At 39.6% G+C, this 24,816-nt stretch overlaps 2 protein-coding genes across 4 annotated transcripts; both read right to left on the bottom strand.

The window, feature by feature from the left end:
• Nucleotides 1-84: 84 nt before the first annotated feature.
• On the bottom strand, nucleotides 85-4,800 carry LOC132182802 (chromosome transmission fidelity-like protein). Its single transcript, XM_059596147.2, has 3 exons — nucleotides 4,513-4,800; nucleotides 4,224-4,434; nucleotides 85-420 (listed from the first exon to the last, which is right to left on the bottom strand). Exons 1-3 carry the CDS (start codon nucleotides 4,660-4,662, stop codon nucleotides 362-364), a joined length of 420 nt encoding a protein of 139 aa, XP_059452130.1. The 5' UTR covers nucleotides 4,663-4,800; the 3' UTR covers nucleotides 85-361.
• Nucleotides 4,801-5,661: 861 nt separating this feature from the next.
• MBD13 (methyl-CPG-binding domain protein 13) lies at nucleotides 5,662-23,423 on the bottom strand. 3 transcript variants are annotated; one of them, XM_059596437.2, is made up of 7 exons: nucleotides 23,209-23,423; nucleotides 21,160-21,384; nucleotides 20,949-21,044; nucleotides 20,558-20,704; nucleotides 7,722-7,887; nucleotides 6,160-7,253; nucleotides 5,662-6,058 (listed from the first exon to the last, which is right to left on the bottom strand). In XM_059596437.2, exons 1-7 carry the CDS (start codon nucleotides 23,290-23,292, stop codon nucleotides 5,969-5,971), a joined length of 1,902 nt encoding a protein of 633 aa, XP_059452420.2. In that variant the 5' UTR covers nucleotides 23,293-23,423; the 3' UTR covers nucleotides 5,662-5,968. The 3 variants fall into 3 exon arrangements, with proteins under 3 accessions (XP_059452420.2, XP_059452418.2, XP_059452419.2); XM_059596435.2 differs by having other exon boundaries at nucleotides 5,662-7,253; nucleotides 23,209-23,422; XM_059596436.2 differs by having other exon boundaries at nucleotides 5,662-7,250; nucleotides 23,209-23,422.
• Between the last annotated feature and the right edge of the window lie 1,393 nt (nucleotides 23,424-24,816).

Genomic DNA, 24,816 nt, shown 5'->3' with positions numbered 1-24,816 from the left:
TAGTTTTAGAAGAGTATGCAAACTTTTCCTCAAATTTAAGACATGTAAACATTAACATCTTGTACACCGTTAAGAATTGAATAATTTACTTCATTAAATGCATAATAAATGGTTAATAACTAGTTATATATCCAATCCATTTATGAGCCACCCTAATTCGTGTTTGCCACCCTCACTACTGAAATAGAAACAAAGATTGTTCTTCTGGTACAAACTAAGATTGTCAGCCAAGATCCCGGTTATCTTACCTAATTTCATTCAAAAGGAAACAAAGATCAGACTGTCTGATGATGTTTTGTTGACCAAATACAAGACTCTTTTAACACCTGAATTTTCCAATTCGACGTGGATTTCATGCTGTTCAGTTTGAGGCGACAGAACCTGGCGTGCGGGATCTTTCCTTCACTGCTGGTTCTGATTCTGGGGGAAAAAAAGAAAGAAGACATGTTTGATGATTCAACCATGCAAGGGATAGCTAAATTTAATGAACATATATCTCTATTACAACTTACAATTGAGTAACTGCAGGTCAAAGACAAGATAAACTGAAGGAAGAAAAAGACAGGAATAGATTTTATAAAACTTCAGTTGGAAGTAAGAAAGTGGATTGTTAATTATATGCTTCAACTTCAAAATTCTTTTTTCTCAAACAGTGATACAAATTACTAGACTAAATCTTGTCTAGGCAAGGGAGAATAGCACGCGCACACACACGAGACAAGATCCTGTCTAGGCAGAGGAAGAATACCAACTACACAAGATTCAAACAAACCTAATACCTCTACCCATCCCTTGCACTTCAGCAAAGCAAGATTCATATAGATGTAAACTATGGCTGTGCACGGGAAGATAGAATTAGCCATTCTGAATGTTAAATATAGGCATGCCAAAAGTGTAAATATATCACTTTGAGGCAGGCTCTCAAAATCTAGGCAAACGTATGTCTGAAATCATCCAAACAAGTGCATCACTTTCTAAAGATAATACCAGGTACTGATTCTGCTGTGCAGAAAAATGACAAAGATCTAGCAGCTTGGGATTTCTGAAAGCATCTGGGTTTTACTTTCTGAAGGTACCAAATGCACCCTATGAGAATGTCTTTCTTTTAGCTTCATGAGAATGAGGTGGCATCTATCTAAGCTTTGTTTGGGTTCCCAAAACAGGATATAGCAGTCACGATATATAGGAAAGAGAAGCACTATTTTAAAATATGCAAGCTTAAAGAAGAAAAAGTATGCGCAGATCCTCAACTTAAATGAAATCTTGAGATGACCCTTATTGCATAGCCCTCAATTCAACACAGAAACACATCTAAAGAAGCACTAAGAGATTCCTTAGTATATACTACGTGCATAAATTAAACAATATGAAAGCAGTGAAATACTGATGCAAGCTTACGATATGAATATGCCCCTATGCACAATCTAGGCCCATGATTTGAAAATTTCAAATTCTTTAGCAACCTAGGCAGACTTTAGGCTCACTGCAGGTCATCTGTGGTAGTAACCAGATAGAAAGAACGGCAAAGTGGTAGAACTACAAGCTTGCAGCTCAAACTTCTTTACAGATTTCATACTTCTATAACTAAACCCTCCTCCAACCTGGCAAGAAAAAGCATACTCTAGGTTCTTAACTTCATGTTTTGACCAAAACTTTAGCAGAAAACATTGAGGATAACAAACTTGATTGTATGGTTGAGTGAAGAAATATATTAAGAAACCAAATATTTCATAATTTTCCTCGATTTATTATGATATTATTCTCATTATTAGCATCAGATTCTGATTTTATTTTCATTAATATCATTAAGTTATAATCTCCTCTATATAAGCATGTAAATGCCTTATGACCAATTCAAAAACAATAACTACAAAATTGGCTTTAAGGCATTTGAAAGTTGATTCCCTCGAAGTGATTATTTGGAGGCCCAATCTCCTTGAAATGATCAATATATCTCTTCACTTTATTTCATGATTTCCAAGCAATAGAAACCCTGAGTTTCTATCATTTGGTATCAAATCCGTTCGAATTTTTGTCCTTTTCTTCTCTTTACACTCCGATTTTCTTAATAAACCCATTTAAAAAAAAAAAAAAAAAAATTGTTGTTACCATGTTTGGTTAGTGCAGTGTGGTGGTTAACAGTGGTGTTGTGCATTTTGTGTTCAATGAATGAGGAGATAGTGTGGTGCAGTGAGTTGGAGTTGTGAAACAATATCAAAATTGTTTCAAGCACCTTCGCAATCGAATCCGTGATTAGTCAAAAAAGAGTTCATTGTGACATTTATTGTTGGTCTTCGCTTCGACATTCGACCTGAAGGCTTTTGATGTGAAGTCAAAGCCTTCATACCCCAAGCCATAACAGTTTCAATTTCATTTGCAAGGATGCAAGAGGAGAGATTTCCCTGGAAAAGTTGCCGAATAGTCAAAGAGGAAGTAAACCAATGGTTGGCAGAAGTAGCTCATCTTTTACTCCAGCTAGGAAAACTCCTTCCATGCATTTAACACAATAGGAGTTCAAAGAATGAATGATAAAAGGGTTATGCTGACATTGAGACAAAAATGGCAGTAGAAGGGACATCAATGCAAATAGGGGCAACTACTGATGATCGAACTTGTAGTAGAATATACCGAAGTAATTGAGGATAGTGAAGAATCCAATGAAGAAGGTATGGAATCCAACGATAACAATAATTCAGGTACTTTCACTCTACATGCTTTAACTGGTTATTCCAACCCTCAAACTATGTGTGTCTTTGGTATCAATGACGACTTTGACTGATACGGACAATATTAGTAATTTCATGTATATTGGTATTGCAAAACGGCTTTCACTTTTAGGATGATCTTGTAAGAATTTTGAGGTAACACTTGCAGATGGGAGAATCTTACATTACCAAAATTTATGTCCTAAACTTAAAGTGAAGTTGAATGCACAAGATCCAAAAATTAAAGACTAACCTCTTTTTACTACCGCTGAAAAATTGTGAGGCTGTTTTGAGTATTGACTTCTGAGTGGTTTGCGAACTTTAGGAGATATTTATTAAAACTTTCATAGTTGATGATGAGATTATGTTGAATGGTACGAAGGTGACTCTCAAAGCTTAGGAAAGCAAGATACTCACAAGAAGGAATGTGATTGAGAAAGGTAACTTGCCAATGAAAGATTTTGTTAATAATCAACCTCTCGGACAAGGTAGTTTTGAAGGACAGGAGATGGTTAAGCAGCCAAATATTTTTTTAATATTTCTTATGATATTATTCTCATTATTAGCCTCATATTCTAATGTCATTTTCATTAATAGCATTCCCACAATAACTTGTAATCTCCTTTATATAAGCATACATATCGTATGGCCAATTCATAGAAAAGAAATATAAAATTTCCTTAGGCCTTTGGAGGTTAACCACTCGAATTCCCTTTATTTTCAGATTTTCAAGAGATAGAAACCTCAAATTTCTATCAAAATATAAGAAACTATGGCTTTTTTTTTGGAGCTAAAAGATGCAATGAAGAACCATAATACGACCTTTCAAAAAAAAAAAAAAAAAAAAGAACCATAATACGAGAGAATATCAGCTAAGTTAACTTCAAAGAGTAAACAAAGACAATATGGAGGTCAACGAAAAATATGGGTTTGGCTGGGAGAAAAGTTGCAATGTCCTATTGGGTGAGAAATCAAGGAAATAGAAACTACAAGTAGGGTTGTAGTCGAGCAAAGTCAAGCAAAGTATTAAATGTTTAAGCTTGGTTTGTTTAACTTTATTTCAAACACTAGTTGAGCTCGAGCTTTACAAGCTAGATAATATATTCAAACTCGGTTCTGAACAAACTCGATCTTATTCACGAACAACTCAATTGACTCATTCATTTCTTATATAAAGTAGATATCATCATTTTTTATATTTTTTGATAAATCCATGCTAATCATCAGTTACTAAATTATTATTAAGATTTGATCATTTGAGTTAATAAGATATTAATTTTTATTTAGAACTTACAAAAAATTAACTTAACAAACCTTCTATTTGTAATAAATCATACATAATTTTTTTTATTATGAAATTGATTATTTATATCATATATTATAACCTTCCCGAGAGTTTTAAAAATCCCATCTCTAAGTCTATATGTATGTTTTACAGTAAATTATACCATGCAATACTAGTAAGCACAAAAATGAGGTGTGAATGAGAAAAGGCATATAAAATAGTAAAAGCTTAACTGGAAATTAAGGCCTTAGGCCTGGTCTTGAACAAGATCCGATGCCGAATGATCCCAATAACGTGCAATTCAACCCTAGACGAAGAGCTAGCGTCACCGATCTGGTTGTCGGACTCGGAGTGTTTAGTTTTCTTCAGCACCAACAATGGCTTCTTCAAGGGCACTTTCGACCCTGTCAATTCATGATACCCAACCGTAAGAGTATACACCTCCTGAACCAAATTCAAATTTCATGTTATTGGAATCTTTCTTGTCCAATTGATCAAAATTGGGGGGGAGAGAGGGGGAACCTGAGAAGAAGGGCGGCAGAGGAGGCCGATCTGGAGGTTTTGGAGGCGGTCTTGGACGGCGGGTTGAGCTTCTACTGTGCCTTGCAATTCTACGATTGCCCATTCTGGGCAATTTCCTTCACCACAATTGCACTTCACTCGAATCTGCATTCTTCGTTTCCTTTCCTATTTCTTTGTTATGGTGCCGCTGGTTTGTTGTTTTTTATCAGACTGCAAAAAGGTTGGGAATTATTTTCGGCGGCAAAGAAGATTGGAAGTTTCCCGCTCCACGAACGCCGATTTTGTCCAGTTGAGTAAAGAAACGATGTCGTTTACATTATGGAAGTTATTCTCATGTTGGTATCCTATTCTCTCGACCTTCTCGGACCATTTTCATCCTGCTCTTTATTTTGGAAAAATTCATACTTTTAAAAAATGAGGTGTTTTTTAAAATTATCATTTGATCAAAATTCAATAATGATCAATCACTACTCTAATTATAATTTTAAAAGTCACATCATTCTTGAAAGGGCATAAGAGTAACATAATAATGACTTTTAACATTAATCAACGGACTTCTTATCTCGACAACTTTTATAACATGATGTGACATGATGAAAATGAGATAAATTCAATTTTTGAAAAACCCAGTTATATTAATCTTAATCCCTATTTTTTTTTTTTTTTTTTGAAATAAAATTCTTTCTAGCTACCTCGATAACATGCCAACCTTTTAGTAAATAGCGTTTTTCAAGTGTTTCAATACCTAGAAATAAGAACTAGGATAAAAAATAAAATGCAATTTTTTTTTGTATTTTTTGTATTTTTTTTTTTTGTATTTTGTATTTTCTACTATTAATTGTTACAAAATAAAGAAAAGGACAAGTGATGACTTCTAAAAATCCTATTGAAAGTGGCCCATTTAGCAGGTTGGCGTGTGCTCTAAAGTTGACACTACAGGAGACCTTTGAGGCGGTCCAAATGTGAAAACATTAGAGCTGCATGTGAATGGAATCTCCTTCTAAGCAAAGGGATTGCAGTTAAAGGAGGAAGCAAGATTCATTGCCAGCAGGGCTTTATCCATCAAACTTCCTCCCTCAAGCAATTAGATTAGTTATCAAACTCGAGCTGTGTTTGGTTGGTAACTTGCAGCTTCAACAAGGACAGCAATTAGGAGCAACACAAGCTCAGTGGCATTTAAAGGACTAAAATAGTTAAACAGTGTCCAATACAAAGGAGTCCAGCTTACTATCAATACAAACACCAGAGACAAAAGTATGCAATAATGACAACTATTGCCTAGCTTCTTAAAAAGTACACAGAATCACATGTAGATAGTCATCATACTGCAGTGGGGCATTAGCACAAGAAAACAAAAGGTTGTAGTCCTGGAAGTATATCCTTCTACAAAATCTCTAAACTGTACAAATGAAGTCAAGTGGGTTTTGCCTATTATTGGCACCGATCGCCTCTGCCTTCACTTTGTCGGCGGAGCACAGTCGTAGCTGAATTCTGCAAGCTGACATTTCCTGTTTGTGGCAATACAGGCTCTACCAGAGCTTGATGTCTGTAATTGGGTATCTCCAGAGTGTCAATTTTCTTTCCCAAAAAATCGGTTTGACAAAATTTATTATAACCAACAGTCGATGAAGTCAAGCCACTACTTGCCTGGGTTTGTGATGAGCTTTGTTGTGAATGAAAGGAATCCTGAATATCAAGAACACAGTCCACTGGAATAGCACCAGTAAGAGTTTTTACAGCAAATTCTATGCATGGGTCCATCCATGAATCACTAAAAGCCATATTGAGAGGTGATCCTGGTTTCTCATAGTCCCTGTAGTTATTTTCAACCTTCCTGGCATGCTCCTCCGGAACAGGCAAAACAACAGAGCATCCTTGCTTCTTGTCACCCTTATTTTCTGTTTCCTCCATTTTAGTTTTATCTGGAGAAGCTAAAGTAGCCAAGTCCCCAGTAGCAAGCTGGCTATTGTTGGATACCGACGACAATTCTGTGCTTTTGGGACGGTCAATGCCTTCCCCAGTGAGAGTTTTTATCGCAAATTGGATGCATGGATCTGACCATAGATCCATGGAAGGCAGGTCGACAGGAATATCTGGCTTCTCATTTTCTTCATTCCCTTTTCCAATCCTTCCAGAAAGTTCTTCTGAGATAGATAGGTTCTCCACAGGCAAAACAACAGAGGATTTTGGCTTTTTCTCATCCTTATTCTCTTCTTGTATCTTTCCAGCATGCCCTCCTGGTGTGGTCATGTCTGCAGATGTATGTTTGCTATTGATGGACTCCACCAACACTTTAGTGTTTTTGGAACTATCAAATTTACTCTCTGCTTCCATCCCAGCCTCAAGCTGAGCAGGCTTTAGGGATGCCCAGTGAGCCAAACTACCAGGGGAAGAACTCGGAGGTGTACTAGCCCCTGCCTCACCTGGCTGCTTACCAAATCGGCGAGCTCGACTAGTTTTTAGTTCTGGCGTTGGATCAATATCAAGGCCAGCAAGTCGTTTTGAAGCTCGACGAGGCAAGTTATATTCTTTCTTGCTTTTAGATTTGCGCATGTCAATTTGGGTCTTTTCATTTTCATGCGTTGTCTCCTTACTTTTCAAAGATTGATTAGCTGGATGCAATTCAACCGCAGGAGCAGAAACAAACACACTTTTAGCAGAATCATTCTTCCCTTCTATCTGCTCTGAAACCTTGGTTTCTGGCAGGTTAGAGCTACTCAAATCAGTGTCCAGCCTACCTGCTAGACATTGTGAATGCATATCAGATGCAATATCTTAATAGTTAGGATTATCAACAAAAACCCATGAACCAACTTCCTATATTTCCTGTAGATAATCAGTAATTGGATGCAAATCTTTTTACCACTTAAACGTTCCATGAAGCCCTAACTTACCCATACACATTAACATGTCTTCTTGAACAAAAAATAAGAAATAGTTGCAACATTGGAAAAACCGCATTCTAATGTAATTTGTTGAAAGTACCATTCCACTATTCTCAAATAGCTTACACTTCTGGAGTAAATGGTTATTAACAAATTTTCATTTGGTCTTCTTTTTTTAGCAATTTGTGAAGTTTCACCATGATAAACATGGAACTCTGAAAGTCATCCCCCACCCAAAGGAAGAGGGGTGGAAAGAGCATAATAAGAGGAAAATATGACAGCACTGAAATAATCTCATAATGAGATGGGAATTCAGAAACTTACACTGATCAGAAGTATGTTTGGAGAGGGGCACACATTCTTCTGTACAGGAAGGTTTAAGCATCGGTTCCTCCTTTACCATCACATCCCACTTTGAGCTCTGATCACAGATAATCTCTTCCCTTGTGCTGCTGAGCGCTGATTTCTGCTTCTTTGCTACAGCAAGTGACTAAGATAGAAACAAAAAAAAAAAAAAAAAGACACCAAGTTGAATAAGTGCATTTGTTCTCCCGTGTAAAGCTAATAATGTGACAAAAGTTGAAGCTTAAAAAGACATACATCCAAAGACTAGAGATATCTAAATCATGAACAAACCTCCAAATTGTTATCATTTCACATACTCAGACCTTTACAAGGCGAGTAATGCTAAAGGTCCCCCCAAAATTGATGTGACTTTTAAAATCACAATTGAATTTGTGATAAATCACTATTGAATTTTGATTTAATGATGATTTTAAAAGCCACATTAATTTTGAGAGACATAAGGAGGATACAAAGGAGACGTTTAGCATTTAATTGTATAAGGCATACTTGAATATCTAACATCATATGTATATATATATAGCCGAAACCTCATTAGAGGTTGGCTAAAATTGCGACATGTGGCGTGAATCCATCTTTTTTAATCCTTGAACTGGTCTTAATTGTCCATCTAAATTACTGACAAGTGTCATTTTAATAATTTATTGCACCAAATCTTTACATAGCCACCAGCCATGTACTCCAAGATTTTATTTCAAAAATTTTCTCATATGGGATTTCATTAAGTAACGATATATAATGCTCTCCAAAACTATAGGGAGACAAAATTTAAAATTTAAAAGCATACTACATTAATTACCCATAATCTTCTTCTTCAAAAAAAAAAAAAAAAATTACCCATAATCCGCCATATAGGTATTGCATGCATTAATTCTAAACAATTTATGTTCTTAAGCATATACACATCAACGGTTCACATCATATTCTAACTTTAGATTTACCACCTAAACACATTATTATGAGAAAGATGATACAAAATTCAAAAACTCTATAGATTGTTATAACCCTACATGCCTAATGATAGAATGGCCTCCAATCTTCTTTTTTCTTTTTTCTTTTTTTTTCCTAACTCCACCTCAACATTTCAAAATCCTAGGACATAAAAGGAGACAAGACAAACTTTTATCAATTTTCTTAAATAGCCGTCCACCTAGCCTCCTCTCTTTTTCTTTCTCTTCCATTATTTCTAACAAAACAGGCACAAACCCTATATCTCATAAGAAAATAATGGAAATGGGACCCAGGGTTAATTATCAGTACAGGAGATTTAGTGGGTATACACAAAGGCATTTCTAACAAAACAGGCACAAACCCTAGACCCAGGGTTAATAACAAAATAGGCAATTTGGAGATGGGACCCAAGGTTAATTATCAGTTCAGGAGATTTAGTGGGTATACACAAAGGCATTAGGTTTTTTTTATTTTTTATGGGCATGTGTGGCTCTTCTCTTTTCCTCGGGTCTTTCTATTTTGTAACCTTAGTGGGTTTGTATTAACCCTTCTTGTTATTTCTTTATTTTTACAAAATCTCATTCAACAAAAAGAAAGATTCTTTGTTCCAGCTTTCACAAGGCAGACTGACCATTTTATTATAGCTGTCGACCATCTATGAACCAACCAGCCCTAAAGTTGAATTGAAAATGTTAGAAGAGTGTGTGGGTATTTTCATCATGAGAAATGCTGGCGGGAAAGGAGAGAGTAGGTAGAATGAATGCTCTTAACGTGTGCATGTTTTTCTCTCTTCTCTCTCTTCCACCTCCGCCTGTGTGCAGGCGTGAGGGTGGCGCGTGTGATCTGTTTGGGAGTCTAGTTTGTTAGTTGTTTGGTTAGTGATTATGGCTGATTCAAGAGAGTGGTCTGTGGAGTCCAAGAAGTTTGAGTTACTGATTAAAAGCTCAGGGGTGAGGATCTTTGAAAGAAGTAAGAGGATACAAAAGTCCACTTTTTTGAAGAAGGATGAGTTGTTGTGGTTGGTGCGCATTGTCGAGGACTTGGTGGCGGTGGAAACGTCTGAGGTGTTTTGGGACCAATCCAGAGCAGGGTTCCCACGGGTTATTGCACAGAAATGCGCCAACAGACATGGACGATTTCTGACATTAGAAGAGTTTGATGGAAGGCGTAGATGCGGATCGATTATCATTCCAGAAGGTCGTCATGGACAAGGCTGGGACCGTTTTATCATGGAGGTCCGACTAGCAAAGTCCTCTCTCTGTGAGGCCAGAGGTGTTAGGGAGGTCAGAGAGGGGGTCAAGGCTAAGGAAGGGGTGGGTAGGAGGAGTTATGCTGAGGCGGTGGGGTTGTCGCTGCAACCGGCAGAGGAATGTTTTAATTCTTTTTCGGAACCGATCGCCATGGTGCCAAGGTGGCTGAAAGAGGCTTCCGCAGAGCGGGATAAGCAACATCAAGTTTCTGCCAGAATAGGGGGGGACTCGAAACAGGTTACCACGCCGGAGTGGATTGCTGATGATATTGCGGAGGGTCCGAAGAAGACTTTCTATTCAGGGACGGCGGGTTTGCTCTGTCCAAAGGTAGGGGTGTCTTCGGGTGATGAAAGCAGGGCTCCGGCGAGCGGTTCTTCTTTTCTGGCGAATAGCTTCCATACCACGGTAAGGCAGACTGCAGCGTATCTTGGAGTTGATCACGTGAAGGAACAGGAGAGGAACGAATGCCATGCTGTGCAGTCTTTCTTGCGTGTGAAGGGTGAGCTAATTAATGCTAAGGAGACGTTGAGCAGGTTGAAAGGCGAAGTTGACGTGGGTATGGAGAAGCTGGATGCTGCTATAAAATATCTAGAATGTCAGACTTCTGTTCCCAAGGCTGATGAGGTTTGTGTTTGTGGATCCGCGAGAAAGAAGGCCTTCAATCTCAGGGCAGTCCAGCATAAGAAGGCATTAATGATAAGGCCCAAATGGAATCATGATAAGTCTGGGAAAGCCGTGAAGACTTATTTCAGGAAAAAGGATGCTCGGCCCATTAAGGAAAATGGGCTAGTTAGTGGCCCGAATAGTAAGGCCCCGATTATTCAAGAGTGCAAGGCAGTGGAGTTTGGGAAGAGTCCTGTGGAGATAGGGGAGTGCTCGAGTGCAAGGTCGGAGCCGGAAGGAGTGCTGGAATCGTCGGAGGGTGGTCACACAGCTTCGATGGGTGTCGATGATATCCCAGATTGCTCGATCCATGTCGATGGGTCTGGGCGCGCTGAGGGATTGGCAGATCCCCACGGGCTGATCGTGACTACAGCCACGGCAGAGGAGCCGATGAGGGTAGCTTCGGCGGGTAAGGGGCCGGCGTTGATGGTTCCGGTGAGGGCTGGTGTTGAGGGCGTGCTTCCGACAGTGGAGTCCACGGTTCAGGCGAGGTTAGAATCTGGTGACGGTCCCGGTGAGTTTTCTGGCAGTACAGAAGCGCCGATACTTGCCGGAAACAACTGTTGCTCGCCGGCGATCGTGATTAAGGACAGGGGGGAGACGATTCCGTGCCAGACAAAGCCGGAGAGGCCGTTGGTGGTTGCCGCCGGAGAGTCAGAGACGGCCGGCGATTTGTGCAGTGCTCCGGTGGTCGTGATTTCGGAAGGAGGGGAGCCTCTGTCGAGCCAGACAACGCCGGAGGTGCCATTCTTGGTCGCCGCCGATGAGGTACTTGAGTGGGTCGAGTCTGGGGAGATTCCTGGAGCTGTCGGAGCAACGGCGATGGTGGTTTTGGGCGGTGGGGATACTGTTTCGCACCAGAAGATGCCGGTAATGCCAGGTACAGTGTGTGAGGGCAATGAGTTGGTACCTTGGTATGGCGGTGAAGGGTCCCAGGTTGTCGGTCAGGCTAGTGGGGGATTGGGTCAAATGCAGCAACTAAGGTACACTGGTGGGATGCATGTCTGGGACGATGATCCTTCAAATGGTGGACTCCAGTGTGCAGGTTTGGTTGGTCAGGTAGTGGTAGCTAAGAGTAGTGGGGGTGAAGTCATGGTTGATGATAGGAGCAAGGAAGGTGGGAGGGCAGAGACGTGTGAAACAGAGGGGCCTTCGCCTTTGAACAGTTATGGGCCTTCGCCTTTGAACAGTTATGCAGCAGGTTATTCCGATTGGGTTATTCAGTGTGCCAATGAGATATATCCGATCGTGGGGATTTCGTTTGCCGGTCATAAGCTGCAATTGTTAGCTTTGTTAACCTCTCTAGAAGAGGAACGTCGAAATAATGGGATGGTAAATACTTCCAACAGCGGCACTAAGGGTAAAAGGGAGATGAGGAATTTGGAGTGTTCAGTGAATTATGATGCCAGAAGTGGGAGCTCGGTTCGGGGAAGCAGGAAAGGGAGGGGGAACGTAGCAGTGTTATGAAGATAAGCATAATCTCTTGGAATGTGAGAGGATTGAATAAGAGGGATAAGCGCTTGAGGGTGAGCAATTTGCTTAGGGACTGGAATGCAGATGTTGTTTGCCTTCAAGAAACCAAGATTCAGGCTATGTCTAGAAACATCGTTCGCAGTTTATGGAGGCGAAATCATGTGGATTGGTGCTGTTTGGAGTCTAGTGGGGCCTCGGGTGGTATTTTAATCATGTGGGATACTAGGGTGGTGGAGAAGATCGATGTCTGTATAGGGGAGTTCACCCTGGCTGTGTCTTTCAGGAACGTGGCAGATCTCTCTGAGTGGGCTTTTGCAGGGGTGTATGGTCCGAATATTGATAGGGATAGAAGGCTCCTTTGGGATGAGTTGGCTGGTGTTCTTAGTTGGTGGAACGTGCCATGGTGTATTGGGGGAGATTTCAATGTTACCCGTTTCCCTAGTGAAAGATCTGGTGGAGCTCGTTTGGATTCTGCTATGATGGGTTTCTCAGATTTTATTTCTGAACAAGGGCTTATGGATCTTCCCCTTGGAGGGGGTGTCTGCACTTGGTCGGTCTCTCAAGATCCTCCGCTATGGTCTAGGATTGATCGGTTTCTTGTTTCTCCAGAGCTGGAAGCCTGGTTTCCAGGGGTGAGGCAGAAGAGGCTTCCACGTCTATGTTCGGATCACTTCCCAATTATGCTAGAGTTGGGGGAGGTATCCCAGGGGAAAAGGCCATTCAGGTTTGAGAATATGTGGCTTAAGGAGGAAGGGTTTGTTGCGTTAGTGAAACAATGGTGGGATTCTTATGAGTTCGAAGGTTCGCCGAGTTTTGTTCTCGCTCGCAAACTCAAGGCCTTGAAGCTGAATTTGAAGACTTGGAATGAGGAGGTGTTTGGTAACATTGAGAGGAATAAGCGGACTCTTCTTGAGGATCTCCGGGTGTTTGATGAGCACGAAGAAAGTAGGGCTTTGAACGAGGAGGAGTTAGCGAGGAAGGCCGAGGTTGTTCGAGAATTAGAGAAGTGTACTCTTATGGAGGAGATTAGTTGGAGACAGAAGTCTAGGGTGTGTTGGTTAAAGGAAGGGGACAAGTGCACTAAATTTTTTCATTCCATAGCCAACTCAAACAAAAGATATAATTCGATAGAGAATCTTATGATTGGGGATAATCTTTCTTCAAATCAGGATGAGATTAGTGAGCACATTGTTGATTTCTACCAAAAGCTCTTTGCTGAACATCACAGTTGGAGGCCTTTGGTAGATGGTATTTCCTTGGATTCCATCTCAGAGGGAGAGGCCAGCTGGTTGGAGAGAGATTTTGAAGAGGAAGAGGTTAGAAAGGTCGTGTTTAAGATGAATGGTAACAAGGCACCGGGCCCCGATGGGTATTCTATGGCGTTCTTCCAAGCTTGTTGGGATGTGGTGAGGGAGGACATTATGAGGGTCTTCAATGCTTTCCATGCTGGCGGAATGTTTGTTAAGAGCCTCAACGCCTCGTTCATTTCGCTTATTCCAAAGATTCCCGGTGCCATCAATCTTAAAGATTTCCGCCCGATTAGCCTTGTGGGAGGTATGTACAAAATTATTGCCAAGGTTTTAGCAAATAGATTGAAGGTTGTGTTGGACAAGATTATCTCCAAGTCGCAAAATGCTTTCATCAAAGGTCGGCAGATTTTAGATCCCATCTTGATTGCTAATGAATGCCTTGGGAGTAGGATGAGATCTGGGGAGCCAGGGGTCATTTGCAAAATGGATTTGGAAAAAGCTTACGATCATGTGAATTGGGGCTTCTTGTTGTACTTGCTAAGGAGGTGTGGTTTTGGAGGGGTTTGGTGTTCCTGGATTCATCATTGCATTTCCTCGGTGCGATTCTCGATTCTGGTAAATGGTTCTCCTAAAGGTTTTTTTAGTAGCTCCAGGGGTTTGAGACAAGGGGATCCTCTCTCTCCTTTGCTGTTTGTGTTTGTGATGGAGGTCCTAAGTAGGATGATTTCGGCGGCGGTTCATAGGGGGTTGTTAGAAGGCTTCAAAGTTGGCAACACTACAGTCTCCCACCTTCTTTTTGCCGACGACACCTTGATTTTCTGCAATGCTAGGCCTGCCCAGTTACGCTACTTGCGGAGTTTGTTCTTGTTGTTTGAAGCTGTTTCCGGATTGAAGGTTAATTTGGCTAAATCGATGCTTATCCCGGTGGGGAATGTGGAGCAAGTGGCTTCGTTAGCCGGCATTTTAGGGTGTGAGGCAGCTACTTTGCCAGTGAAGTACCTTGGTCTCCCGTTGGGAGGCTCTTGTAGGTCCAAGCATATTTGGGATGGAGTGATCGAGAAGATTGAATACCGGTTGGCCAGCTGGAAAAGGGTGTTTTTGTCGAAAGGGGGTAGGGTCACCCTTATTAAGAGCACTCTTGCTAACATGCCCACTTATTACTTGTCTCTTTTCCCTATTCCGGTGAGTGTTGCTAAGCGCATTGAGAAGCTTCAACGCAATTTTCTTTGGGGAGGGATAGGCGAAGAGTTCAAATACCACTTGGTGAAGTGGTCGCAGGTTTGCACTCCGATCAAGGAGGGAGGGTTGGGGATCAGGAATTTATTGGTCTTCAACCGCGCTCTTTTAGGGAAATGGTTGTGGCGTTATGGGTCGGAAAGAGATGCTTGGTGGAGAGTTGTGATAGATGCGAAGTTTGGAAGTTTATGGGGAGGATGGTGTTCAGTTGAGCCTGGAGGCACGCTTGGGGTAGGGTTATGGAAGAATATTAGGAAAGGGTGGGAAACTTTCAAAGGCTTTACGAGATTTGTGGTGGGGGATGGGTCTAGGATTAGCTTTTGGCATGATTGGTGGTGTGGAGATTCAGCTCTCAAGATAGCTTTTCCGATCCTTTATAGTATTGCTTGTGCAAAGGAGGCCTCAGTTGCGGATAACGTGGAAATGCTAAGGGGATCCAACCAGTGGAACGTGAGTTTCTTGAGGGCGGCTCATGATTGGGAGGTGGAGGCCTTTGCCTCTTTTTTCCAGGTGTTACATTCTACAGGAGTGAGAAGAGGGTCGGAAGATAGATTATGGTGGAACCCTTCCAAAAGAGGTACTTTCAAGGTCAAGTCTCTCTTTCTATCCTTGGCATGCTCGGAAGGGAGGAGGTTCCCCTGGAAGAGTGTGTGGCGGACACAAGCTCCTCCAAGGGCAGCTTTTTTTGCGTGGTCGGCGGCTTGGGGGAAGATTCTGACCTTAGATAACCTCAGAAAGAGAAATGTGATTGTGGTAAACAGATGTTGGATGTGTAAGAAGAGTGAGGAGACGGTGGATCACCTTCTTATTCATTGTGAGGTGGCGTCTGCTTTGTGGAGTGCCTTTTTTGGCCGTTTTGGGTTATCATGGGTGATGCCTGGTCGGGTTTTCGAGTTGCTAGCTTGTTGGTGGTCTGCAGGAAGGGGGGGGAGTGCTACAGTCTGGAAGATGGTGCCTACTTGCTTTTTTTGGTGTTTATGGAGAGAGAGAAATAATAGGTGCTTCGAGGATGTGGAGAGGTCTTTCGAGGACTTTTTATCCTATTGTTTTCATACTCTGTATCTTTGGACTGTAGCGTTTGTTTTTCCGGTTTCGATTAGCTATAATGATTTCCTTGTACGTTTTTCCCTTTCTAGTTAGGTGATCCTCCTTGTATACTTCCAGTGTACTCCGGGGCGCCTACGCTTTTAATAAAGTCAACTACTTACTTATCAAAAAAAAAAATCATGAGAAATGCTACACTTCCCAATTTTTTTTTCCAAAAGCTGATTCCCAAATGATGTGTCACTATCTCATGTGATGGTGACATATCATTTGGAAACCAACTTTTGGAAAAACAATTTGAGAAGTGTAGCACTTCTCTTTGGTCATTGTTGTATTTTTTAAAGCCTATATAATACAATGTGTGAGGTAGGCCATGTAAGTGAAACGAGCCTCCTCTCTCTCTAATGCTTTTCATGCAAACCTTTTTTTTTATAAGTAAGCCTAGGGTTAAATTATTTTTTCCTGTGATCCTTGGTTTTTCTCCCTGCTTCTTCTCTCCCCCTTCTTTTCCTTTCTTACTTTTCTCTCACCCAATCTACACATGCTACTGATCGAAGAGAACTGAGATATGTCCGTGTTAGGAGAGTGATGGCGTTGAGATCACCATCATCAATGGTGTGATGATGCCATCATCGCAGTTGTTGGTTTTGTTGTGGTTGGTGGTTTGATGTAACAGAACCGTGATCGTGGCTGCTATGATTTAGGTGTTTCCCTGCAGTGAAAATTCCGGTAGGGTGGTTGGTTGGTGTGGTTGATGCTCTCTGTGTTGGTTAGTGCTGTCTCCGGTGGCCGGAGCAAAGGGTAGTGGCCGTAGTTTCAGTCTCCAGTGGATTGCGTAGGTTTAATCATCGTTTTACTTGTTCCCCGTAATCGTCATGGTAGCCGGCACTGTTTGAGAGCAACTGGCGAATTTCCGGCAAGTTCTGAAAAAGAAGGCTATTTTGTTGCAGGTGCTTACTGTTCCTTATCCAAGATAAGGATATCTATAACCTAATTCAAGTTGTTCCTAATCCAAGGATAGGATATCCTTTATTTAGTTGGGCCGAGTCCAGCCCATCTTCAGTTCAGCCTGACCCACTCCGGCTCGACTCATCTAGCCAGTTCTTCCGATTCAAGCCGGTTTGAGTTTTCTCGACCGATTCATGCCGGTTCGGGTTATTTTTGTCTGGTTAATGAGTATTTATGCCGGTTCTGGTTCGGTTTAGGCATATTTCAGTCGGTTCAGGTCAAATTTATGGTTATTTCGTTTGGGTCCAACCAGTTTCTGTTCATTTATGCAATTTCTTGGTTGTTTTGATTCGGAATGGATCTGTTTCTTGTGATTTTTGGCATAATTCAGTACTATCAATGGGTTTTCCAGATAGTTTTTGTGGTTCTTTGCTGCTTGCTTGGTTCTAATTCCAGTTTTTGGGATTAACTGATGATGTTAGTACACTGTGTGGTGGATTAGACATTATGGCCACCAAATCTGATTTGATCACTTCAGCTCCTATAGCTAATGCTCCTACGACTTACGTGAAACTCAATGGGAAAAACTATGTCAATTGGGCAAGATCAATGGAGGTATTCCTAAGATCACTTCAGCTCCTATGGCTAATGCTCCTATGGCTAATGCTCCTACGTCTTATGTGAAACTCAATGGGAAAAACTATGTCTATTGGGTGGGATCAAGGGAGGTATTCCTAAGAGGGAAAGGTTTGTATCATCATTTGCATTCGGGGAAACCTTCAGACTCTAGCTCCACTAGCGTTTGGGACCAGGAACACATCAAATTATCTCTCTTATGTTGAATAGTACTGAGCCTCACACTGGATCCTTGTGTATCTATCTTTCTACTGCCAAGAATATTTGGGATCATATCAGATATATGTACTTTGGTAGTGGGAATATCACTTGGATTTTTGAGGTGTAAACATTATTTTGGGCTTCGCAAGTGCTTAGCATGTGGATGAGTACTACAATCAGGTTGTGGCAATCAATAAGGAGAGAAACGTGTATTAGCTACTCTCCACTAACCTTAAGACTATGGACAAGCAACTTCAAGATATAGATGTGGTTCAAATTTCTTCTTGGCTTGAAACCCGAGTATGAGTATGTTTGTGCGCAAATTTTCGGTGGTTCAGAACTCTCATCTCTACATGATATTTTTTCTCAGATTTAGCACACTACTCTTTCTAATCATAGCTGTCGGTTGAATTCTTGGCATAATGGCGATCCCTCTGGTTTTATTGCTGCCCGTGGCTGTTGAGGTGGTCGTGGTTTTCGTGGTGGACTTGATTCTTGATGAGGTGGTCGAACTAGAAGTCGTGAGCCTCACAAATACACTCGTTGTAGTCGTAGTAATCATTTTATGGATTATTGTTGGGATTTACAAGGTAAACCATTTGGGCTTGCCCATTAGGTTTCTTCTCAAGAGAATTCTCTAGCCACATCTGGACTACCTGCTAGTTTGAGCCCAACTCTAGATTCTAATCAAATCGACATTTCGAAAGATGAATATGCTCATTTCTTAGCCCATAAGCGGGTCTCTTTCTCTTCCACTACTACTTTTGCTCACTCAGGTACTACATCTCACAATCTTTTATACTCCACTAGCGACCTATGGATTTTCGATTCTAGAGCAAATGAACATATGACTAGTTCATCTACTTCCCTCTCTGATTATCATCTTGTTGATTCACCTCAAAGCGTCACCCTAGCTAATGCTTCCCACTCCAAAGTTGCTAACTCTGGCGATATACATTTGAATCCTAATATTGAGTTGTTGTCTATTCGACGTGTTCTTGGTTTTCTTTTTAATTTGTTATCCATTAGTAAAATTACCCAAACTCTTTTTTTTCTTTTTTTTTTTGATAAAAAAAAAGAAAAAAAGAAAAAAAGAAAAAGAAAAAGTGTTTTGGTAATTTTACTAATTTTATTGCAAAGTGCAAGTTTTGGTCTTTTTTTTTTATTTAAAAAAAAAAAAAAAAAAAAAAAAAAAAAAAAAAGAGTTTTGCTAGTTTTTACCCTCCTTTGTCCATTTTTCAAGATCTCAAGACAAGACAAGGAGGTTGCTTGGTATGGGGCATGAAATTGGTGGATTATATTATCTGGATCTTGCACCTACATCTCCCCCTTGCACTTTGCAGTCCTTAGTCTCTGCTCTTCAATGGCATTGTAATCTTGGTCATCCCTCACTTTCTACATTGAAGCATCTAATCCCTAGTCTTCTTCATGAGTTGTTTGTGCATTGCGAAGCTTGTCAGCTTAGTAAACATCATTGTCTCCTTTTAGTAAAGAGTTGTTTGTAGGGTTTTGAGTCCTTTTGAGTTCCGTTCATTCTAATGTATGGGTCCCAATTAATATAGCAACCAATAAATTCCACTATTGTGTGCCCGGATGATTTTTCTTGTATGATTTGGTTTTTTTAATGAAAAATTGTTCTGATTTATTTTGTATTTTCCAAATTTTCTGCAATATGGTTAAGATTTAATTTCTCAGAAAATCTTTATCTTACATTTGATAATGCCAAGGAATATACATCTAGATTTTTGCTTCTTAACTGTCTAAAAAAGGTACTATCCATCAAACCTCATGTGCTCACACTCCACAACAAAATAATGTGGCTAAACGCAAGAATCATCATTTATTGGATGTTGTACATGCTCTCTTATTTCATATGCATGTCCCAAACAATTTTGGAGTGATGTTCTCACTGTTTGTTTGTTATCTCATTAATCGAATAACCTCCTCAGTCTTAGATGCTGCCTCTCCTCATTCTCTCTTATTTCCTTCTTCATCCTCGTTCTCCTTGCCACTGAAGGCTTTTGGGTGTGTTTGCTATGTTCATAATTTGGGTCCTGGAAATTATAAGCTTGGGCCTTGCAGTACTAAATGTGTCTTTCTTGATTATTCCACAACCCAAAAGGGATATCATTTCTATAGTCTTGTTCTTCAACACTACTTCACTAGCGCCAACGTCACATTTATTGAATCTATCCCTTATTTTCTTGGTCCTACTTTGGGTAATTCTACTCTTGAGCCTGATGTCACACTCATACTAGTGCTTGTTCCGACCTGTCTGAGTCTATCTCTCTTTCTCCTCCAGTCTTGTTGCCTCCTCACTCGCTTGCCCCTCTCCTACATGTCGCCTTCGACCATTAGCTCCTACACCCCCACCATCATCCTTCGTCTACAGATCCAATGTCCCCACCTGCATCTGACTTCTTACCTATTGCTTTTCGGAGAGGTAAACGTTCTTGTACTACCTAACATCCTATCGTTTAGTTTATATCTAGTAGGTCTTTGTCCCTGTCACTTTCTTGCTTTGTTTCCCATTTCTCTAGTGTTTCTATCCCAAAGACAGTGCAGGATGCGATATTTGACTCTAAATGGAGGCAATCTATGAAATTGAAAATGAAGACCTTACATGGGAGCTGGTTCTGTTACCGCCCAATAAACAAAATGTTGGTTGCAAATGGGTTTATAATGTTATGTTTAATCATGATGGTTCGAATTTTTCATGAAAGGACCAAACATATTGATGTTGATGGTCATTTCATCAAAGACAAAATACTCAATGGAGATATATCTACACCATTCGTGAAGTTTGAAAACCAATTAGTTGACATGTTTACAAAATCTTTAAGTCATAACTGATTAGAATTTATTTGTGGTAAAATGGGTTTATATGATATGCTCCAACCCTAAGGGGGAGTGTTGGAAGAGTTTGTTAGGGTATGTGGGTGTTTTTGTCGTCGTATTTTTCAAAACCTATGTAATAAGATGTGTGAGGTAGGCTGCGTAAGTGAAACGAATCTTCTCTTTCTTCTCTAATGCTATTCATGCAACGTCACAACAGAAAGAAAGATACTGCAGTTGATAAAGAAATTTAACCAAGTGAAAAAGATATAGATATAAACTTGGTGAATTCAATCATGAGTGGACTTACAGCAATATTATCATCTTCCAACTCCACATCAGTGCTGCCATTGTCCTTCGGCTTGGATGCAAGCCTTCCTAATTCCCCAGTTTCAACATAGCGAAGTGCGTCCTTCATAGAGTGGAATATATACCCACTGACAGGATCAGTGTAGAACTGCAGATATCAAATATTGATTAAAGATATATAATTTTCTGTGGCTCCGCAACTAATATCTAGGGCACAAACAATTTGCAAATTACAGATGATAAGTCAAACATATCAAGAAACTAGCAAGATGTGAGCTGACACATGAAAAAGACACAGAAGATTTGCAATTAAATGACTGAAAAGTATGGTGAAAAATAAAAATCAGACAAACATATTAAAATACCAGAAAAATGAATTAGAGATTGAATACCGGATCTCTTCTGATCTTATGACCCTTTTTTGTTACTCTGATTTCTTTGATCCATCCTGGAGGTAAACCTTCTGCTATAGCTTTCTCAACTACAACCTAGATTGCTTGAATAATCAAAGTTTTCATCTCCAAATTAATAAAATCAGATTAATATTAGATCATAAGAATAAACAATATCATAAAGAGCAGATTGTATTAACACTCAACAGACATTTTTTGCAGATCGCTTGAGGGTGTCTTTTATCTTCTGTTCTGGTTTAGGATTGCAGACTTCTTGAGTGTCTTTTATCTTCTGTTCTGGTTTAGCATTGCAGACTTCTTGCGCGTCTTGTATCTTCTGTTCTGGTTTAGAATTGCAAACTTCTTGAGTGTTGAGATAGCGAGACACCTCTGCCCTGGAATTGAATCTCAGTCCACTTGAGGGAGCAAAGTAATACTGCAATAAGCACAAATGGGAATATAAATCTGAATTAGATCATCTTGCTAGACGATAAACCAGAGCTCCTGCATCCTAAATGATCTTTTCTCTGGGTGGGCGTCTTCATTCATTGAATAATCAGAACTCAAGGAGGATAACATGCTAAAAGGTCTATGCCAACACTAAATACTACTGCAGAATGCAAATACATATGAAGTTGCACTGAATACATGCTACTAAGGAATTTTTGAAAGCTTAAGCATAACAATAACAATAACTTTTAAAAATGGGTCCATGAAACTTAGGCCAAAATACAGCTGTTATGTCAAAGAGGCTTCCTAATGCTTTAGAACCTTGCATATTTCTTGAATAGAAAATGTTGTCAAATACATTTTTTTGGGTGGCCAGGAAAACACAGGAAACAAAAGAACATAAGGTATTCAATTTCATCCTAGTTTCCTAGCGACTTTTGGGGATGAAAAAGCATGTGAGCTAAGTGATATAGTTTTATTAAGTTCAACTGAAAGGAGTTTAGGTTGTATTGGATCTCCTATACAATTTGCATAACTTTTCTTACAAACTAAAGCAGTTGCACTTCACGAGGAAGGGGTGGGGGATGCGATTTGCATGACAAGCCAACACACAAAAATCCTCTACCCACCACCAAATCTTCATATAAGCACTATCTCCAACAACAATGGGACAAAGATATCCAATGTGTATTGTGTATATCCCACTCCAATGCAACTATGCAGCGTAGTGACCATTGTTGTAAACAGATATCTTCAAGGAATACATAACCCCTGAATATTTTGTGAATACTCACATTGGAAGAAAAATTTGTCCTTGCAAATATCATAGGATTCCTCAAAACAATCAAATTAAACTCCCCCAGTATACAACAGAACCAGTAAAGGCACTCAGTCAAAGATTGCATGGCTTCCCAGTTGCATAAAGAAATATTCAGGAAATGGTAGAAAGAACACATTAGAAGCAAGTTGGAAACCCTTTCAAAATATTTCTCTTAAGGAAACCCTTTTCCAAAACCACCACAGCACAAATTTGTGTTCTGCATTTTGATTCCCTCCACCACCTAACAGCAATCTCTCTAAGGTCCTATCCAGCATCTGGGAAAATCATATCCTAAAAAGCTAATTGATAACCTTCCACATCATTATGCTTGCAGCATAAGAACATCAGTGTTCTTTTATCTTACTATAATTGTGCACACAGCTCTATAATCTCTATTGTTGATGTTGCATTGAGCTGGTTATGCATGATGCATCCCGCCATCACAATTCACAACAAATGCAGCAAAATTTTCCATCATTTTGCTTTCATAATCTCCAAATAACACAGAATTCCTTGAAAATACACTAATCTGACAGCATGCTTTTCCATGTAACCTTTAGTTCATATCTACCATTCTACACACAATTGGAGGAATGATAGTAGCTCTGTTTGTTAATGTATTTTGTGGGTTTTTTTTTTTTTTTATTTAAAAAATGGTTTGAATAACTGTTCTGATGTGAAAACTATTTTTGTGTTTTTAGGAGTGTTTTGGGTTTGATTTATTTTAACACAACAAAAATTTTAACAAACGAGCCAGTAATTTTGGCATCGCAAAGAAACACCAACCAACTCTAACAACCACCATTTTTAAAGCACAAAAAACGCCCTTTAAAATCCATAAAAGGAAACTAATCAGAGAAAAGCTAAAATAAATACTCCCAACAGTAAACTGATATAGAAGATCTTGCACATTTCTGAAACTATAAGCTTGAAATGAGAGAAAAAGCAGTAAACTTATGAGTCAAAATTATGCTCTTTTTTTTTTTTTACCTTATCTCTTTTACCATGCTTTCTCACTCGCACCTCCACGGTCCAACCCGGCGGAAGCCAGTCCTCTGAACTCTCTTCCGTCATTTTCCGCCGGAATCTGACTTTATTCGTCGATGATCGTCGGAGCCGTCTCTCTCTCCCCGAATATGTGTGTGCGAGTCAAGAGTTCGGACAAAAGGCAAACTCCGGAACCACGTGTTGCCAAACTCTGTGTGTTGCGATTGGTGCCGCTTTAAAACGTGTCGGAGACAATTCTTTATCCTCTGCGGCCACTTTCCGTGCTGTTCCCTGAAACATGCTGCTTCCACTTGTACATTATGGTCGAAAATATCCTTCGGTTTCTTTCGAAATACCCACGTGTCCAACAAACTAGAAAATGTTGACGAGGAGCACGAACAAATTAGTTTTGATTCGACCACAAACGAGATGTAATTTTTACACTATTCTAAACATATAATAATAATAATAAGTAAGTAAGATGAGTATTACAAATCAATATATTAAAAAAAAAAAATGTGATGATGTCGAGATTGAAATGCAAATTGCATGCCACCTAATATTTATCAAGCAAAAGATTATGAGTAGAAATGATAAATAAACTATAACAAAAGGAAATCATGCCAATAGTGTAGCCTCTTCTTTATATATATATATTAGTTCAGAGTAATGCTAGACGTCATCTTTTTATTCTCCTAAAATTCCTTTAAAGCTGATGTAATTTTTAAAATCACTATTAAATTTTAGATGAATCATACTTGAATATTGATGCAATGGTAATTTTGAAAGCCACATCAGTTTTAAGAATATTTTAAAATGATAAAAAGATAATACCTAGCATTGCTCATTAGTTCGTGTGGCAATTGTTAAAAGTTAGTGTGTAATGCTAGATATTATCTTTTTATCATTCTAAAATCATTCTGAAGCTGATGTGGATGTTAAAATCACCATTAAATTTTAAATGAATCATACTTAAATATTAATCTAATGATAATTTTAAAAGCCACGTCAACTTTAGAAAAATTTAAAAAAAAAAAAAAAAAAAAAAATACATAACATTACTCATTAATTCGTGTGGCAGTTGTTAAAAGTTAGTGTGCGTAGAGGACATGAGGTCAAAAATGTAGTCGTGGCGAAATTGTAGCCTTTTGTTTGAATGTAGAGGTACACATGGGAGTATTCCCCATGGGCGGTACTGGAATTTTCCCAAAGATTTTATATGCCTAGATTCTGCACTCTGAGCTCTGAGGCTTCAGTGCTATGGCATCAGCTTCATCCATGGTACTTTTTGGATATGGTGTTATCTTTTTATCTGTTCGAAAGTTTGCAGTTAAAACTGTGCCATATTTTTACTTCTTTCCGAGGAATGCTACACTGCATTCTACCCATCATCTCCTCACCATCTCTTTCACCATGTCATCTTGATTTTTTCAAAAAAAAAAAAAAAAAAAAAAAATGCAGAGAGAGAAGAGATGGTGGGAGATAGTGGGTAGAATGAAGAAAAGCATATCTCCTGCTTTCCTTTTATTTACTGTACGTCTGTACCCTACCTCTAGGTTAAACCTTCAACATGGCTCTTTTTGGTATTGGCCTTTCTGGCCTTGTTTTTTT

The sequence above is a fragment of the Corylus avellana genome, chromosome 5 (genome assembly GCF_965113065.1).
Source record: "Corylus avellana chromosome 5, dhCorAvel1.hap1.2, whole genome shotgun sequence".
Classification (NCBI taxonomy): domain Eukaryota; kingdom Viridiplantae; phylum Streptophyta; class Magnoliopsida; order Fagales; family Betulaceae; genus Corylus; species Corylus avellana.
This window is presented reverse-complemented; position numbering and strand designations above follow the sequence as displayed.

Excerpts from the sequence above, each read along its gene's own strand:
- LOC132182802 (XM_059596147.2), bottom strand. The coding sequence starts at position 4,662 with ATGCAGATTCGAGTGAAGTGCAATTGTGGTGAAGGAAATTGCCCAGAA. Across the intron at positions 4,435-4,512 it reads TCTGCCGCCCTTCTTCTCAG|GAGGTGTATACTCTTACGGT; the intron begins GTTCCCCCTCTC and ends AATTTGGTTCAG. Across the intron at positions 421-4,223 it reads GCCTAAGGCCTTAATTTCCA|AATCAGAACCAGCAGTGAAG; the intron begins GTTAAGCTTTTA and ends TTTTTCCCCCAG.
- MBD13 (XM_059596435.2), bottom strand. The coding sequence starts at position 23,292 with ATGACGGAAGAGAGTTCAGAGGACTGGCTTCCGCCGGGTTGGACCGTG. Across the intron at positions 21,385-23,208 it reads AGCATGGTAAAAGAGATAAG|TATTACTTTGCTCCCTCAAG; the intron begins GTAAAAAAAAAA and ends TGCTTATTGCAG. Across the intron at positions 20,705-20,948 it reads ATAAGATCAGAAGAGATCCG|TTCTACACTGATCCTGTCAG; the intron begins GTATTCAATCTC and ends TGATATCTGCAG.